General features: G+C 45.9%; 1 protein-coding gene across 4 annotated transcripts in view; it reads right to left on the bottom strand.

The window, feature by feature from the left end:
- Positions 1-3,377: 3,377 nt before the first annotated feature.
- The window catches only part of NF1 (neurofibromin 1), a 162,526-nt gene continuing 146,682 nt past the window's right edge, over positions 3,378-19,221 (bottom strand). For 2 of the 4 annotated variants that reach the window (XM_081172818.1, XM_081172821.1), the window contains 2 exons: positions 17,651-17,701; positions 3,378-9,683 (listed from right to left, as the gene is read on the bottom strand). In XM_081172818.1, the coding sequence (XP_081028944.1) occupies positions 9,541-9,683; positions 17,651-17,701 (194 nt within the window). In that variant the 3' untranslated portion in view covers positions 3,378-9,540. The remainder of the gene's footprint in view (positions 9,684-17,650; positions 17,702-19,221) is intronic. The other 2 variants (XM_081172819.1, XM_081172820.1) reach the window with 1 other exon arrangement.

The following is a 19,221-nucleotide window of genomic DNA, read 5'->3' as shown; positions in this document are numbered from 1 at the left end:
AGGTGGAAATGATATCTGGTAGTCAGCAGAGGGAGCTCCAGGACTGCTTGTGTTTAACTTGCACAGTCCGGCTCCCAAATTTCTACCTCGCTCAGAATTAGAGCTGTGCCAAACTCTGTCCAGCAGGTTCTCAAACACTTTCTCCCACAAAAGGTGTTTTCCATTTTCCTCCTTCAACCTCAGGGCACTTCAGAATTGGTAGGGCATGGCGTTCTGAACTTTATTGCAAGGTGGCTGAGGGACGTGTGTTGCTTTCTCCCTCAGTAAACTTTCCTGAGCTCTGCAGCACCTCTTGATTTGAAAAAGCTTCTGTAGCGGATCCCACAGCTTATATACCAATTGCAGCAGATCCAAACTGCACACACACTCTATAATAACCACCACAGGTTACCTTTTTGGATTTTGTGTGAGGGAAAACTTTGGTACTTGGGAGACTAATGCAGAAGTTGGAATGAGTAAGAAAGATTTAACAGAACGACGTGGACAAAGGATATATCAGGATATAATGTTATTTCAGGAAACCGTTCACCTAATAGTATTTATACTGAATCTAACGGATGTTACGGGCTTTTAATCAAGCGCAGCTTCTTCTAAACTTCAGTTGCTTATGTTCAGTTACTTCGCTTCAGGTAAATGTTATAGGTTTCTAGACTAGATGGTAAATGCTCAGCTTATTTCCAGTTATTTCACTTCAGTTCCTTAACTCAGTTGTTGCACAGGTGTTGCAGCTTAATATTTTGGTTCTTAAACAAGGTGGTACTTTCTGTCAGTTACCCAGCCCTTTGACAACCCCACTCCTGAGGTACTCCAAGTAACAGGCCCAGGGGATCACCACACCCCTCTTAACTGATTTGGGAATCTTCTCTTTCTAGAAGAATCTCTCCCCTCCTGACTAGAACGAGACCTAAGTAGGCTGTATCCTTTTAGCTTCTACTTCTTCTGGCTCAGCCTCCCAGTTAACTCCTGGCCTAATACCACACACCGTCCTTCACACTAAGCTCAGAGACTCCTTTCCCTAGCTTTGGATATGTTTCTCAGAGTGGCTGTTTCAACCCAGAACCAATTCTCTCTCCTCTCAAACTAAACCCTATCTGAACATTCTCTCAGAAATGGCTCCTTTTATTTTCCCTCCAAAAGTGCTGGCTCCACCCCCTTCTGGTTAGCTGTCTTGGTAGTTTCCAGCCCCCTGGTGGAATTCTGAGGCACTGCATTCCCAGACTGTGCTCTGGCTCTGCTGTCCATCAGTTTCATATGAGTTGTCTTGGGATGTCTTTTCCTGGACTTTAACTGAAGCCTGAGCACCCAAGAAGGCTGCAGCATTACCAGTACAGTAGTACCTCAGGTTAAGAACTTAATTCGTTCTGGAGGTCTGTTCTTAACCTGAAACTGTTCTTAACCTGAAGCACCACTTTAGTTAATAGGGCCTCCTGCTGCTGCTACGCCGCAGCTGCACAATTTCTGTTCTTATCCTGAAGCAAAGTTCTTAACCCAAGGTAATATTTCTGGGTTAGCAGAGTCTGTAAGCTGAAGCGTACCACTGTACTGAGATACATTTGTAGAATAAAAGGACACCTTGTAGCCACCTGCACCTCACCCATAACTCAATCCACCCCTCTGATAATTTTCAAATGCAATTTCCCCCCTCATAAACCAATGGCAGAACTGGGAGGGGAGGAGAGAGGGAACCATGGGAGAAATTTTCTGCTACCTGGAATCTCATACTGTGCATGCACAAGGTCCCAAGCTCAGTTCCTGGTTCCTCCACATTAGAAAAAAGCTAGGTAGCTTTCATCTGAGGCTTTGGAGATCCATTGCCAATCAAGAACACTTGGCAATGGTGGGCAGGAACTAAGTGTTAAGAGCACTTGACCACCAGCATTTCAGTTTCATGAAAGGTACTACAGTGGTACCTCGGATTAAGTACTTAATTCGTTCCGGAGGTCCGTACTTAACCTGAAACTATTCTTAACCTGAAGCACCACTTTAGCTAATGGGGCCTCCTGCTGCCGCTGCACCGCCAGAGCACGATTTCTGTTCTCATCCTGAAGCAAAGTTCTTAACCTGAAGCACTATTTCTGGGTTAGCGGAGTCTGTAACCTGAAGCGTCTGTAACCTGAAGCATATGTAACCCGAGGTACCACTGTATAAAAGTGTGAAGCAGAAGTCATTTGTGTAAGGCACTCACCTCAAGGCCACATAGAAGCCTCTTTTGGAAGCCCCTATTAGCATGTGTCTTTGGGGAGTGGTTATTTTAAAAAACCGATTGGCCATGTTCTGTGCCATGTAAGCAAAAGCACATGAAGTCTCCAACCAGAGTACTGTACATAATTTACTCTGAATCATTCACTGCTTTGAATGATTCATTTTGGTTTTGCTAATCCAAAGGAGAGGGGAAGAAGCCCTCAACCCTTTGACATCTTATTCCCGCCGACTTCCTCTGGCTTCTGAGATTATCCCATACACTGACCCATCCACCTTTCAAAGCTGTCTTTGCCGCTCATAAGGGTTAGAAACTTTGAAGAGCAGAAAGAAAAACTCAGAATTGTTGAAACCTGGACTGTGCATCCTGTCAGTTTGCATTTCTTAGTACAGAAAGTATCGATCTGATGTGTAGAGATCTTTCCTATTCTACTTAATTCAGGAGGGTTCTGGAAGCTTATCTGTGTGAGAAACAAGCATAAGGTCCATGATTGTTTGGGTTATACTTTCAGAGAAGCTAAGTACAGCTGGTTTGAACTGGTTCTCTTATCTCTTTCAATCAAGGTCACGCTGACTATAAAAGTAGGGCCAGAATGAGCCTGAATTTCACTTTCTCTTTTTTTAATCTCTTTTCCCTCTGTGTGGTGTTCTGTACAAAGTAAGCATAGTGCTAAGGTTTTAGATTTATTATAAGTTATTGTAAGTGTAAGGTTAAGTCTGCTGCAAATGGATTATTTATGGACAGTGCCAATTCTGAATGTATTGGATTTGTGACCATTATGCTCATTTGCCTTCAGTAGCATTAAAGCTCTGCTGGATGAAATATTGCCTCTGGTCTATTTTTGGGAATCCCGCAACATGTTTAAGTTTTTACTCTGCTAACTATACATTGGAATCTACTCTGGATCATATTGAGTAGACTTTCAATGATACACCCAACCCATATTCTGTACTTTTTCTACAGCTTTGAGGCATCCTGGTATACAGATAGCCTCTTATTCTGAGATGTGATCAACTGCTTTTGGGAAATGGCTGCTTTGCCATTAGTATTTCACATACCCCAAGTGAAGCCTTTACAGATTAGATTCAGGACTAAGCCACGACCCAAATCAAGTGATGAAAATGGGTTTAGAATCATTAAAGATGCACAAGCAAATAATTACTCCAACAAGTCAAAAGCAGGTTGAATTTACATTTTTTACTTCAAAAAAAGGGAAGTACATACATGAGGGAAAGTGGGGGGTAAACAACAATTGCTTGAAACCATGATCTCTACAGGTTTATTTTAATTTTAATATATATTTATATATTTATATATATACCTCCAATTACCCACCCATAAGTGTGCAAGTCTGCGGGGCTCACGCCCAACGCCTTGCACAAGCACTTACAAATATTAACAGGATTGTAGACAGAGGAGGAGAGGGAACCAGTCTTCAAGGTTGAGGCCCCAACGGGAAGTAGCAAGTTCTATAATACATGGCGTTAGGTTTATAGTACACAGCATCACTTCCTTTCAATGACAGAACGCAACAGCAGGGAGGAAAGAAGCACGTTAACAGTTACTAAACACTAAAAGATATTCAAATGTCATTATGTTATACATGTACAGCAACTAACTGCTTTACAAAAAAGCAAAATAATACAATATATTGTCACATGTATTTACAGTGTAGTAAATATACTTTTTTCTGTCAAATTTTACACAAAACTATTTACAGGGTGAATATACTGCATTAAAAAAAAGTGTGTGGCCAATGCAAAAAAAGTGACTTCTGTGGATAAGTCTCTTGCATAACATTAAGACGTGCTTTAATACATCGTGGGGGAAATAAAAACTAGAAACAAAGCAGGAGGAAGGGGGAGAAGAAGCCCTAAAACCCCACAAACCCATCAGGAAAAGAGCACCAGCCACAATCTTCAGCGCTCAGTCCCGTAAAACGTTGACTTTGAAATGTTTCTTGGTTATCGAAAACAAGTGCATGCGAATGGAAGCGTAACAGACTGGCGGATTTAACAGGGATTCTTCTTTACGCGCAAGGAAAATGCATCAGGCTTAAACTTCAAAATCGGGGGAAAGATTTAAAAAAATACAAAAAGAGAACAACGCAAAACAACTTTACAGTACTTAATAGTGCACATGGAGCCCGTGCTTGAAAACGAGGAGTGTCAAACTGGTTTCCTTTTATTTAGTGTGAGAGTGGGGAAAGGTAGACCCTGCAGACGCCACCGCACTCCACCTTCCCCTTCAGCCCCAGCCAGCATGGCCAATGGTCAGGGACAGTAGGAGCGCTAAGCCCAGCGACATCTGCGGGGCCACAGGTGAATAGCCCCTGCTGCACAGCCTGCAGCAACCTTACGCTGCAGGTCAAAGTTACTTGGTTCTCGACATGATATTGAAATCCTCTAGGAGAAGGTTCAAATTTAAACACAACAATCAAATTGCTAGCCCTCTGCCAAAGCCTGTTGGGACACCTCTGGTTGAGAACCTCTTTCCTGTGTTCCATTAAAAAAGCAAAAAAAGCAAAGGAAAACACTCCCAGAGGTCCCTCTCTTGTCTAAACACGCTAACGCAGGAATTTATTCATGGATCTACTTTGTTTTAAAGGCACATGGATGCCACCAACCCACAAGCAGCTTAGCAAGATGCACAGCTTCCTCCAGAGCAGGGAAGTGTATTCTGCTGCTTTCCGGGCCCAGAGAACATGAGATGGCCCCCAATGGCCCAGAACCTAACCGTGAGAAGGTGTCCTTTTAAAGCAACAGCACGGAATCGTTCGCTGGGTTGTGTAGCCGATATCCGAAAAATAAAGGTTGAAGACAGCAACAGTTGGTGGAAGGGCAAATCAGCTGCAGTGGCTAAGGAGAGGACATTTTTCACCAAGTGGATGAGAGAAACACTTAAGGCACTGAGCAAATCAGCCACTAAATGGGTTTTGTTCGGGGACAAAGCCATCAATGCACCCACCATCTCTGCATTGGAAAGAAGCATCTCTGAATTGCTGCTCCCTTATCCCGTTAAGACACCTCAGTCCAGAAATCAGCTCTGCTAAAGCACATCTTGTAAAGTAAGCTTTTCTATCTTTTTGATTCTAGGAAGTCTGCCCAGATGAGTTTCTGCTGCCCTGTAGTGGTTTCTCTCAAGGGTGCAGAGTCCGATTTCTTTCGAAATATGCATAGTTTGGATGGCCGAAGAACGCAACAGATTCACTGACTATCACTGTGTACAGCACTAGGTTCCCGTGGTCTTTGGCCAACTGACCCATGCCGATTACTACATCCAAATAACCTCGAATTGCGCATGTAGCTTCTTACAGGCTTTTAACATACAATGCGGCATCAACTTTCATAGACTAAAGTTGACTCCACTGGATGCATCAACTGGCACATATAATGTAAATATATGTGCTGTGAAGACGACACTTTATGCACCTGACAATGTGGTCTGTAGTTCAATTCCTTGAGTGCATAATTCACCAGTTTCTCTAGAATTTGAACAGCCCCCCCTTTTTAAAGGCTAACTTTGCAAAGAACATGAGAAGGGTGCCAAACACCCATCTGGAAATCTCCCACTAGCCTCTCTCCTCCAGGGAAGATGCATGTTGGCAGCAAGAAAAAGCAGTGTCAAAACTAAGACTAAAAATGGTGGGGTGCGGGGCTAGAGTGACCTCACTCCAACTCTCTTGATTTGTACCTCTTGAAAGTTATATAGCTGAAGGAAGTTCTAAAACTGAGTGCTTACATAATACAGCCTAATTTTAGAAACCAGGAAAGTCAGATTGTCTGGAGATCCTGATGTTTGGCAGGCTGGTGGGAGAAGAGAGAAAGAGAGAAGGAAATTACTTCCCTTGCCAACCCCACTTTGGGTTCGCTGGCCTGTTTTGCCAAACCCATGATTTGATGACGCAGCCTAGAGGCTACATCAAGACCTACTGAACTGCTGTTAATGCTTCTCCTCCTCCCCCCCTGTATCCCCCTGCCCTCAAGAGTTCTCTCGGCTGTTCACAGTGACTGCCTGTGCAAACCCCAGCTGCCACACGCCTAAAACATGGGCGTTATCATAAGGAAACCTGGTGGGTGTGCTTCTGACCATTGCTGTGAATGGGCTGGCGGGCTGTGATCCTCTGGGCAGAGGATTAGCTGTGCCTATTCAGAGCTTACACTCCGCCACTCCCTGTTTCTGTCACATCTGCCATGAGAGATCCTACTGGCTCAAGCTTTGGGTGAGCCCTCATGGTATGCGATGGAGACAAAGGAATACGTCAGAGGGGGGAAAGGATTAAAGGAGCTTCTGCGCAGGGCTCCCTTTGGGAAGCCAAAGGGTTCACCCACCTTGTCCAGTCCTCTGGCACCACAAGCTGCACATCTCCTGACCTTGGCTTGGGGGTGCAACGTCTACACATGGCCCAGTGAGAGATATTAGCACAGCACAGGACTCCTGAGGACTACATCGTGCTATTTTTCTCCCAGACTTATGATTTGACACTCCAGCACACTGCAGTGAGAAGAGGAAAGCTCCCAATGCAGGTGTGACCTGGTACAATAGGCTATCTTTCCTCTGACCACAGAACTGGGAAGAAACCTGAAGGATTCTAACCTGCGACAGTTTCATCGATCCTACTTTAACCCTTCCCATTTGATTCAAATCTATTTCAGCTGAAATTCCAACATGATCAAGAGCGTTTCCTTTCTCTACCTCAAAAAAAACCAAAAAACTTTTCTTGGTTGGGCAGACTGTTGTTGGCACCTTAAGACTGTGTTCCAGGAGTGGAACAAAATAAAATAGTTCCTCTCTGAATCAATACACCAAAAGCAGTTGTTTTATACACATAAAACCCATGGCATTTTAAATGAGTATTAATAGCTTGCTAATGGACCATTCATTTGCACCCTCTGTCTAATGCTGTGGAATTTGATTTACCCAAAGTCAGCATTAAAATTTCACCATACAGTTTCAATTGTATGTATATTATTCCCTTTGAAGCCACTGAATAACCAATTATGTCAGCAATACATACATTTCATTTCATTTCTGACTGGCATGCTTTTTTAGAAGTTGAGAATTTGTGCTTCCAAAATCTAGGCAAGCCGCACACTTTTGGGCAGCCAGTCAAAGCAGCATGTTCATCATCCATGTTGCTGCTGAGGACTCTGGTAATCTCAACACAGAGCCACAGCAGTCTAGTGGCTGAGTGTCAGACAAGAACCAGAGAGACCCAGATTCAAAACCCCAACTCAGCCACAAAGTTCAGTGCCTGACTTTGGCCCATCCATTCTCCAGCCCAATCAGCATAAATGTTTCCCCCCTATTAATATAGTCTCACAATACTGCCTATGAAGTACGTTTAGGCTATGAGAGAGAGAGGGAGGGAGGGAGGGATGGAGAGAGGGAGGTGGAGCCATCCCCATCTCTCTCATCCTAGCCCAACAACCTAGCCCTGATTCCACACGTGTTTTTCAGAAGAGACATCTATTACCGCTATACCATTTTGACAAGGCCTTTCATGGTGGCTGAAAGCTGTTTCAGTCTGTGGTTCCTAAAGCTGAAACATGCTTCTGTTGGCAAGGATTACTGGCCAATTAAAGCTTTTTTAAAATAAGCCCTCAGGGCAAGGTTTGAGTGTATGCCTGGAATCCAACTACATTCTACTCAAGAGCAGACCCAACGGAATTAAAATCTGTTAGCCTCGCCCATTAATTTCAATAGGTCTGCTCTAAGTACGGCTAAAGCTGGATACAACCCAAAACATTTACACTATCAGAAAAGGATATTTGGGCCACTGGGTTTGAGAGCAGCAGTTGCTCCTTTAAAAGTAAGTAAAACTTTGAGTAGGAGCAATGTGGATATTTTGGAAAAAGGGGTATGAGCCAATTAAAAGTCTAGGGCGCTTGGGAATTGTTAGCGGCACCTTTCCTTAACTGGGAACATCAATGAGTTATGTCAATGTGGTGCAAGGAAGGTGGGGGAGAGTTATCACATGAGAAGCAGCCGTAACAATCTTTGTGGGAGCAGCAGCCCAAGGTGACACAAGCACAAATGGCTGCAGTGGAGCTTCCACACAGGAGCTGCTGTGGAATGAATCAAGTCCACACAGGACCCCAGCTGGGAAGGGCGAATGAGCAGGAAAGGCCCACACAATCACAACATGCTGTGGAGTGGGACGGAACATTGAAATAGCTAGGATAGCTCAGTCGGTAGAGTACGAGACTCTTAATCTCAGGGTCGTAGGTTTGAGCCCCACGTTGGGCAAAATATACCTGCATTGCAAGGGGTTGGCATGGATTACGCTTGTGGTCCCTTCCAACTCTACAATAAAGAAGTGCCCCTTCCCACAGATGCATTGATTCATTCATTCATTCTCTCTCGCTCTCTCTCTCCCAAGATGGAAGTGGCTTGGATGCTTGGCAGGGGGTTGGACTCGATGGCCGTTGTGGTCTCTTCCAACTCTATGATTCTATGGAAGTGCTGCTGATCTATATATATATATATATATATATATATATATATATATATATATATGAGAGAAAGCAGTCTAAATTCACCAAAGGAAAACTCGACAAATACAGCCAGTTTCTTCCAGTCTGGTTCATGTGCCCCCAGGAGGCTATTTTCTGGAGTATTAAGAGAGACACCCTGCACTCTGAAATGCCTAGATCATTAAAGATACACCTTGACGGGGCAAAAACTCTCACCCCTTGGTTAAACTCATTGCACTGTACTTGTGCTCAGAGGCCATTTAAGCTCAGGAAAAGGATGTCCACAGCTACAGGGATGTGGGATGGAAACCAGGATACTGACTGTGTCCACTGGCCATCAAAACCTCTAATGTGCAAACAGGATTGAATATTAACACTCCCCCCCCCTTTAGATACAAAACAAGCCATGAACAAACAAACAAGCTCCCCACCCCAATAAGGTAACAAAAACGTGTCTGAAATGCGAGAGACATGATTTCTGCCTTTCGACACAACCTACGGTCATTTCCCTGCTTTCTTCAGATTCTTAAAAGTGGTTCTGTTCATCACAGTTTGGCTATTACCAGCTTAAAAACAAGAAAAAGAACAGAAGGGTTGTTGTTGCTGCTGCTGCTGCTGCTGCTGCCGCTGCTTCTGTTTTGTTTTTTAAAGGTGGCAAAAAACAGAAATGAAAATCCAAAATAAATTCAGACAAAATGTTTCGAGAGTTGATCGTCTGGCACCACAGCTGACTGGGCGAGTGGGCAGGAGGGTTTGAAATTAAGTGCGGCACGACCACTTGTGGAGGTGGGGCAGGAAGTACTTACGCCACGTTAGAAAACCAAGGATGGAAGGAAGGGAAAACAAAGGGGAAAGGAGAAGGCTTCAGACAATCTTTTTGATGCTGTGGCGCTTGAAGCTGCCAGAGCTGCGCTGCTTCTGCACCTGGCTGGCGGAGCCGTGGCGCGTCCTCCCGCTGCTGGAGTGTGCCGTGGTCGGGGAGAGCTCCACGTTCTCCTTATCGATTCCTAAGGTGGTGGTGGGAGTAAAAGAAAGATTATTAAAAAAGGAAGTGCCATGAGTGGGAAAGGTAATGTGGAAGCTTCCGCCGGACGACTCCATCTGAAATGGCCAACTCAGGGTCGGGGAGGGTCCGTGGCCCTCCAGCAGGACTCCCAGCGTGGCCAGTGGTCCGGGCTGATGGGAGCCCAGCCACCTCTGGAGGGCCATACAGGTTCCCCACCCTGTTGTTATCATGCAAGGAGGAGCTCCGCCTGCAGTTAAGATCAAAGAAGCATCCAAAATGGGTGGCGGGAGGAGAGAGAGAAGCAGGAGGCATTCTCTTTTGTGCCAAGGGTATGCCATGGGCGCTGGGAAGGAAGGGGAAAGCTGCTGGTGAAGCGAGAAGCAGAGATAGGGCTTAATGGGATTCCAGGGCAGTTCCAAGAGTTTTTTTTTAATGCACATCTGACCCCCAGGTGGCCACTGCTGGGTTGCTGGGGAACGCACTGCCATTTAGGGAGCAATCAACTTCACTAAAGCAAAAGTGGAACTTGTGATGCTAGCCTCGGTTACAAGATGTTCCTGACTGTTTATTTAGACAGAACCGAAGTAACCTGCAGGCCCATGGTCTAATAATCACATCTGCAGCTCTTGGCCTTTCTCTTTCTCCTCGGCTGCTCCAGCCTCCTCCCAGCTGCTCAAGCCACTTGGCCTGCTGCGTAAGTCGCTTTTGCTCTGGGAGAGCCGTCCCACAACAGCTCCAGATACTGAGGGCTGGCAACTCCCATCTCTCCCAGCCAGCGGGGCTAAGGGTCAGCAACGCTTATGGTCTGGTCAGCTCTGCCAGAGGATCTTGGCCTGTCTCCTCTGTGACATCAGCGGTCTCTCAGCTAATCATGGCCAGAGGCTTCGACGCCCAAATATCTTCACGTATAAGCAAGGCAGATTTTCATTGTGTTTTTGTTTGAGCTAGACTTGCAACCACATGACCCTTGCCATATTTGAATCAAGAATGATCCAAGGCCCTGCAAGCACACCCTCAGATTTGCTAGTAACGGAAGAGGTCGTGGTGGTTACTTCTCCTCGTAGGGTGTGACTTAGCCCACCCTCTCATGCCGTTTGTATTGTTCTGATAGCGCAAGGGTACAATTTTAGAGCTCAAAATGAACCACTGGAGAGTCTTTAGGCTCCTGCCTTTAAGGTCTATTATTCCCTATGCATTTCACAGTTGCCAGGAATGCTACCCACCATTCAGATGGTTCAGCACTTCCAGGGGAAGCAGAGCAATATATACATTTCTATGCTTTTCCTTGATCTATTATGGAGGCCTCACAAAGAACCCTCCTAGTAACAGATCACACTAAAACAAAGGCGGGATATGGAGGGAGGTAAGACAGGCAATGAAGCTAGACACATGTAGTCCAAATGACTAGATTTCTTCATTCTTGAAGCCTTGTTGCTAAAAATGTTCCTTAGAGCCTCTGCTCGGCAATATACCTTCAGCCTCATAACACCCCTCCAAGGTAGACCATTCCCCCCATTGGTACTTGAGAATGAGTACCACTCTGAATTCCTGGATCTTGGGCACTAGCACTGACCATGCTAGTGCCAAGCTCTACAGCAGCATCTTGTAAGTGTAGAAGGGAATAGAAACACCCACCCACCCACACCCTTTTCTCCTCTGCAAATCCTCCTCCATTGAGCGTATGGATGGGGAGACTGTGTTCCATCAGATGTCGATGGACTTTTGGCTCCCATCACCCCAACCATTTATCATGCAAGTTGAGGCTGAAGAGAGCCCACCCAATGAGATTTCCCTGGCACTGACGAGGTTGCTGGATGTGCAACTGCCTGCATTTTCCGCTGGCAAACAGTGAGGGAGGAGGGCAGGATGTGCCACGGGTGCCTGACATCACCTCAATTCAAACTCACCATGCAGAAAGCACTCCAATTTCTGCCTCAGTGGGTGCTCCCTCATGCACAAACAGAGTATTTCTCAGGACAGGAAAACAACAAAGACTGGCTTGCAGGCACTTCTTTCCACAGAGCTTTCGCATGTTCTGCTAACTATTCTTCCCCAGTCCACTTCTCACTGCCATTATTTGGGTATGAGAACAAGTTCCCAGTCACACAGCGTTGCTTCCAGTCACTTTGGAGCCTGTTCAAAGAGCTGCACATAAAGGAGGAGGGGCAAGAATGGGCCCATGCGGCTTCCTTAGGCTGAAGCTTTCTCCAGCTCAACGTTGTGCTGCTGTTGACTGCCTAACTCTGGGGTTGTCTGCTTGGCATGATGCCACCCTGGAGGGCTGCTTCTGGCACCTGCAAACCCTCTCAGTCCATTTCGCTCACTGCTTCCTTCATCATGAGGTAGTTTGGGTAGTTACCTCCACCCCACCCTGGCAAAATAAGCACCTGGAGCTCAAAGGAGAAAGTTGAAAGAGCCACACTTTCCTACTTACTCTTTCAGTTCTATTCATTTTTCAAGGCTCATGTTGACATTTGGGGGGGGGGGAATTAACAAGGCAAAAGAGGAAGAGATTCCCTCCCATGTCCTCTTCCAGCTTGATGTGCTTTCCGAGCCAGAGCTCGAAAGGAGAATGATCTGTAAGGGAAATGGAGTGGTTGGGAGAAAGTGGGGTGCCACAGGAGTCAGAGGGAATATGCACACACACACAAATGCTCACAAAGCCTCCTCCTGAAAAGGCACGTTTTTGTTACTTGTTTCACCTACAACCACCATCAAACCACAGAACACATCTATCTCCATTGACTGAGGCATAAAGATCACAGATCCAGCAACACTATGCCACAAAAAGCTGGATCTGAGGCACTGATCCTTATAGATCAGCGAGTTCACCTGAGTTCATAGATGTGGTTTGCTGGTGTTTTTGTCACCATCCTGCATAAAAATCATAGAGGTCTCTGAGCATCTTTGCTTTAGATTAATGCTCCTGTGCTGCTGGCAAGCACTGGATCTGTGGTTTTTGCTGTTCAGTCTGCTACTGTATGCTTTATAATTCAATTACATGGGGCTGCAGGGTAAATTCATGCAAATTCAAGAGGATCTCTTTTAATTCTACTTGAGCCAACCCTCACTCAGACTCCTTGGAAAAACAATGTTTTGGGGTGGGTGTGTGCCTTTTCTCTGTTTGTCTGTCAGGTGTTTGTGTGTTCATGAGTGAGACCTGGCGGAGAAGCAACCAGACAGGGCAGGGACCACGGCACTCTCAGAATTGCAAGTGGGCCAATGGGTTCAGAATGGTTGGCAAATTTGGAAATCTGCTGCCAAGAGGTTGATGCCATTTGCACAGTTGAGGAGCACAAAACCTTTTCCTTGGATTTGAATTAGTAGGGGTCAGAAGGGGCCCAACCTTTTGCCTCTTGTGAAGGTTCTCTTAACAATGGTTGTTGGAAGGTGGGGGCGTGATTTGACTAATAACGGGATGAACGTGTGTGTGTGGTGTCAGAGCTCATGGATTTTACATGGGGAACCCCCAACTCCTCCCCCCAAATAAATGAGGCATGCCCCACTTCCTGCTTGCCACCCTAGACTTAAAGTTATTCCAAACATTCTCAAAACCCTTCTGACACTGAGAGGCAAGGAGGTACGTACAGGTGGGCAGATGGTCACTTGCATGAGGCAGAACAGAAAACTGAACAAGGCAGAAACATGGTTGGTCGGTAAAGTAGGGGCATACAGCAGACAGTAACAGGGATGGGCAGGGATGGGGTTCACACATTTTTATAAACAGTTACAAAAGTCTTGCAGGGAGCTGAGGCGGTCCTGCGATGTTGTAGTCCCCACAGGTAGCAACATCTATAGGTGTACGACCCCCCGAATCCAGCAGCAGGCAAGAGTCAGTCAGAGGCTGCAAAGTCTACACCTAAGGAGCTGGAGCTAAAGATGGGGAGACTCCCCTCTGAGCCTGAGATTCTCCCCCGGAAGAAGCTCCCATACCTTGAGGGCTGGTACGGCTAGAGTCAGGCCCTTTACTTCTCCTGAGGAACCTAATGCCTCCCACAGCATCTCACTGGCCAAGTGGCACAAGGAGCACACTAGGTGGGAGCTGTGGAACAGAGGGAGAGAGTTGGTCTGCAGGCCAGGGGGTTGGCCCTTTAAGAATCTAAAGTGATCCATAAGGGGGTGGGGCCTGGGAGAGGTGGGTGGGGCCTGGAAAAGGGGTGGGTGGGTTGCAGAGGCTTAAAAAGGCTCACTCTGCTCCCACCCTTTGTCCATCAAGTTGCTCACTTGGAACTGTCTGTGGTCCTGCAACTCCTGACCCGCCTTGCCTCCCACCCTGACACCCCCGCTGCAGCTGCAGCATCAGACCAGAAAAACACCACAAACTGGCAGCATGGATTTGTTATTCATAAATTCTGGATGTGCCACTACATGCGGTCGAGACTCAGGTCAAATGAAACAGGAATGTTTTTGAAGTCACCCCGAAGGAGCCACGGGGTAAAAAGGTCTGTTTGGCTCCCGTGTGCAATGCCTTCCTGAGACTTGTGCCACCGAGGAGGCTGACAGCAAGCCCTAACTAAATGTGGGTTAGCCACATTAGGCAAAATGTGAGCGCTTGGCACCCAGCTTTCCCTTGTATCTTCTCCACCTAGGAAAGCTGTGTTTTGTGTTAACAGAATTATGCACAATGCTGACAACCAGGCAGATGTGCTCACTGTGCCAACGAGCTGCTGAGTTTGCATCCTTTATTCCAAACCCATAATTTGAGTGGTTTCAAAAAAACAAAATGAACGGAATTATGAATGAAGTGGGATGGCAGAAAAACAGGCACAATTCAAAAGGGCAACAGAAATATCACAGGCAGAGGGGCAGGAGTCCAGGAGGAAGAAGACGAAGGGAAACTGAGAAGATCAAGTGAGTGGATCACCTTCCCTTGAGGGAAAAGCTAGAGCCCCGAGGGATCCTTAATACAGAAGGGGTGGGGGCACACAACTAAAGGGAAGGGGCCTGGCAGCCATGTAGAAAACCTATGCACAGGGTGGGGAAAGTGTAACTGCTCCTGTTTGCTGCTCCTACTGCTCTTCCCAACCCATCCTTTCCCCCTTCTTTCTTGTGTGCCATGTCTCTCAGACTAAGCCTGCAGGCAGGGATTGTCTTGTTTGCTACTAAGCCTGTGCAAGTCACTCTGGCAGGCTTTTTCAGCTGAAGGGTTTGATTTATTTTTTTTAAGTTTTAAAGAAACAAATGTGAAATTTGATTGGTGGTAGATGTGGGACAGGCAGAAGAATGTGCAACTTCACATGGTGCGTCATTCAACTCGCTATCCAAAGAAGTGGAGAAAAGCCGCTGGCTTGGATGGCTTTTGAAAGGAGAAGGATTCGGGGGAGATGACCAGACTCGCCAAAGGGTATCATTTACCCTTACTACTGGCAACTCCCATGTTCAGAGGCAGTCTGGAACGGGGAGGGGAGAAGGGAACTGTAAGGGAAGGCTGTTACTTCCTGTGCCCCATCTCAAGGTACCCATCTCAAGGGTACCTAGCTAGCCAGTGATTTTTAAAAAAAGGGTTATGGACAAGAGGGGACTTTTGGTCCAAACTACTCCCCCACCATGAACTCTTTTTGCAGATGCAGCCCTCAATAGAATAAATTTCTGTGTAGATGCTTGCCTGCTTACATCCTTTTGTGGCTGCAAAACTTGCCTTGGGAGTTTGTGGCCCACACTTTTTAAGAAATCCTTGGGGTTGGCGCCATGTGGATGAGCAGGGGGGCGGAGCTTCTGTGCCCTGCACAGCTCCACCTCAACCCACCTATGACTAGCAGAAATAGGTATGCTAATATACTTGGTTTGCATAAAGAATTCTGGTCAGGTAGCTTCCCTGGTTTGCAAGGTTGGTTCTCGCCATGCTGAGTAAAAGCAACCTTGAGTCAATCAGTGTTGCATCTACGGTTCAGAGAGAGAGGGAGAGAGAGAGGTCACAGCATGGAGTTGCCGCACAACTAGCCTGAACGAACAGCCCAACCAACAATGTCTCAGCCAGTTACCTGGTGCTTTGGCCTCTTTGGTATTCCTGCAGCATCAAAATGAACATGTGCACGCCATATCATTTCTTTCTGTAGCAACTGTGTAATTTAGCCACTGTTCTGCATGCAAATGAATGCAGAGAGGCAACGAGGAAGACCGAGAGAGAAGGCAAAACTCAAAACTAGACTGCTACATGGAACAGCATAATTCAAGGGGCGCCCGTGTTCCCTTTTCAGTATAGCCAAGCCTCTTGAGTGAACTGAGCATGCGCCCCAGTGTCCCCGGAATTATTGCAAAAGAGACTCAGGCGCAATCTTCATTTGCACATGGATGGGAGCTGCTCTAGGAAAACAAGGTACAAGTCTTCCCCCACCCTGGCAGTACAGCAAGTTTTGCAAGGTGTGACCTGGGGAACACTGAAATGCACAGGGCAGAAGGAGAAGAAGAGAGAGGATCTTGAGAGTGTCATTTCACCAATAAGGCAGCCAGCGATGTACAGTAGTCAGAACGCTGAGCTTAGACTAGGAAGCACTGGGCTTGAATCTGCCCATTTGCCACAAAGCTCATTAGGTGATATTGGGCCAGTCTCTCTCTCAATCCAGCCTACCCCACAGGACGGTTGTGAGGATAAAATGGGAGGGACCACCTATGTTGTACCCCTCAGCCCTATGGAGTGAGAATGCAAGTAAAAATACTAACAGGAATTTAACCACCTTGATTCTCAAGGTATTTATTTATTTAATCAAAACATGCTGGCCCTTTTGTATCGTGTGAATCAGGCTTTTTGGACAAAACTTGAGGGTTTTTGCTAAGGGGTGGTTTAGCGAAACAACTAAGAAACCCTGAATTGACCTTGTAACTCATTCGTGACAAAAATGTGCCGTGTGATACATGTCCAACCAATTTAGACTTTAAAGTATACAACAGCAGACTTGTCTAATTAGACTTGGTATTGTTAAGCTCAAAGTTTCTGTGGGTTATTTAATTTTTCTGTTTCTCAGCAACACAGAAAAACCACACAATGTGGAAACACCTACACAATTGGAAGTGTCAAAAGGAACTAGTTTCCTATTACTCTTCAATGTTCCTTCTTCCAGGCAGAGAAGCATGAGAGGCAGATGTGCTGCGATATATAACCACTAGGAGTGCCGCTTCATGTTTTACTGTCGACTTTGGTGTGTGTGGTGTGTTTTTTACAAAGCTATCTTGCCACTTCTGAAGAAAACAAATTGTGTCTCTCAGTAACAATGTCAGTAAAATGCAGCTTCGTAGATTAAACGTGTGAGGAATACTTAACGGGTTTGGGCTGAAGGGGGAACTCTAAGCACTTTTCTATATGGTTGGGGCCGTTGCAGAGGAGATTCTCACCTGACGGCTCCATCCATTTTGCTGCTAAAAGGACAATTCTTTGAGAGCAAAGTTACAAAATGTGGCAATGGTGGCTGGCAGACATAAAAAGGGAGAAGGCAAATTTGCGGAGGTTTATCACTGGCTATTATTATCTATGGCAGGTAAATAGAACATGGGGGGGGGCAATAAACAATGGGAGAGGGTTTTTTTCCTTCATACCCTCCTGATGGGTTTGCTGGGAGACACTTAGCCGTGCCAACACAGGGGAAAAGGTGCTGGATCCAGCAGGGTGCTTTTCTTATGCCTTTACAAAATGTAGTTGGGTACATAACTGTCGTCTCTACAGCACCATTAGTAGTGCTTTGAGAGATTATAAATATTTCCATTTTCCAACCCAGCCAAGAATCCTAGGGTTGATGCAGGGTTTCAACACAGGTCCAAATTCACTGCTCTGTGCCCTGGAACACCCAGCCTCCCAAAATGCCCAGCAGCAGAAGCACTACAGTCACGCGCTAAAGGCCCACTCCCTGCCCCTATTCTGTCCTAGGTTTTGGGATCTCTGCAAAATAAAAATAAGACTCCTCTTCCTGTCATGAGCCCCAGCTCTGGCACAGATCAAAGCAGTAGCTCGTGCAAGTAGAATGAAAATTAGAGTACCTGGATGAGGAAGTTGCATGAAAACTGCAGATTTAGAGCAAGGCAGAGAAGCTTCACAGACACAGAATGAAAGAGAAAAGATGAGCGATCAACATTCATGATTGGAAGACAGACAGAAAACATTTACAGGACAGTGATTATGGACAGGGAAGGGAAACCTGCATCTCTCCAGATTAATTAATGAACTGATTTTCACTCCGTCCTTAAATATTTTTTAAAATAAAGCCTTACGTAATTTTTTATTTCACCATCAAATAAATTTATTTATATGTTGATTTTATCCCACCCTTCCTCCCAAAATAGCCCAGGGTGGCAATCAAGGAGAAAAAAACACCCCCAAAACCAAAGCGTTTTTTTTTTTAAAAAACAACATTTGAAATATTGTTGAACTAAGTCTCTTACCACCCCTGACAGTACAGCTGCAATTCTCAGTCATTTAACAATATTTCTCTCTTCGTAGGGAACACTGGAAATAGTAGCTATGTGAGGGAACAGGGTTTCCCTCACAACTCTCTTCACCCTTAACAAACCACAGTTCCCAGGGCTCTTTGGGGAAAATTCATGACTGTTCAAAGTGGTAGGAGACCGCTTTATATGTGTAGCGCAGATATAGCCAATGTCACAACCTGCTGTGCAAAATCAGAACTGGAGGGTGGCTGCCCTACAGGTCAGGAACACAGCTGAAGAAGCATTCATGGGTGGGAAGCCTTAATTAGCACATGGGGTCTTATGAACTGAACACAGGTGTCCCACCTGCCCCATGCTGAAAAAGTTTTTGGTCCCCCCCCCCTTGGACGGCAAGAGCTGCTTTTCAACAGTTCTATGACCCACAGGGCACACAATGACCTAGAGCCAGGGAGGTCTGTTTCTTAACAATTCCACGCTAGCTTACGGTACACGTTCCTCCTCCTAGTTTCAGGTGGGAGACAGTGAAAGCAGCAGCAAGAACAGGATTATGTGGTTACTCTTTGCTCATTGCTAAGGACGTGACTCTTAGCACAGGAAAACAAAACACTTCCCAATTCAAGAAAAAAACTGTGTTTGGATATAAGAAGCTAAGGCATAGCTACAAAAGCCAGGAAAGGATTAGGGTTGAAAGACGCTCCCTTTCAGTAGCACTGGTCCAAGTCAGAAAGCATTTATGGAGCCCTCCATATAAATATCTGGGGGGGGGGATAGACGTGGGGGCTCTAACCTAGAGATGTGTAGGATAACATGTTAGCCACAGCCCCTAGCACCTCACTTTCAGTTAAATAGCTTGTCAGGAGTACAAAAAGTGAATTCCCATTTCTCTCCACCCCCTGTCTCGGTCACATAGAGAGTTTTCAAACATTTGCTTTTCAGACACTTGTAATCCTATAAAAATACTAGATTTGTCCACAGCAAGTGTATGGGAACCTTTGGCTGAACTACAGCTCCCATCACCCCTGGCCATTAGCCTTACTTACTGCAGTCATAGATCAGCAACACTGAGCTAGATGGACTAAGGATCTGGCTTTGTAAAGGGCTGCTCCCCCTGTTCTTTAGCCTAAGGAGGCAAAAAGTCTTCTTGACCAAGCTCTTGGGGCCTG

Source organism: Podarcis bocagei, assembly GCF_964188305.1.
Source record: "Podarcis bocagei genome assembly, chromosome: 15".
In the NCBI taxonomy this organism is placed as follows: Eukaryota; Metazoa; Chordata; class Lepidosauria; order Squamata; family Lacertidae; genus Podarcis; species Podarcis bocagei.
The sequence above is the reverse complement of the archived record's forward strand: the minus strand, read 5'-3'. Positions and strand labels throughout refer to the sequence as shown.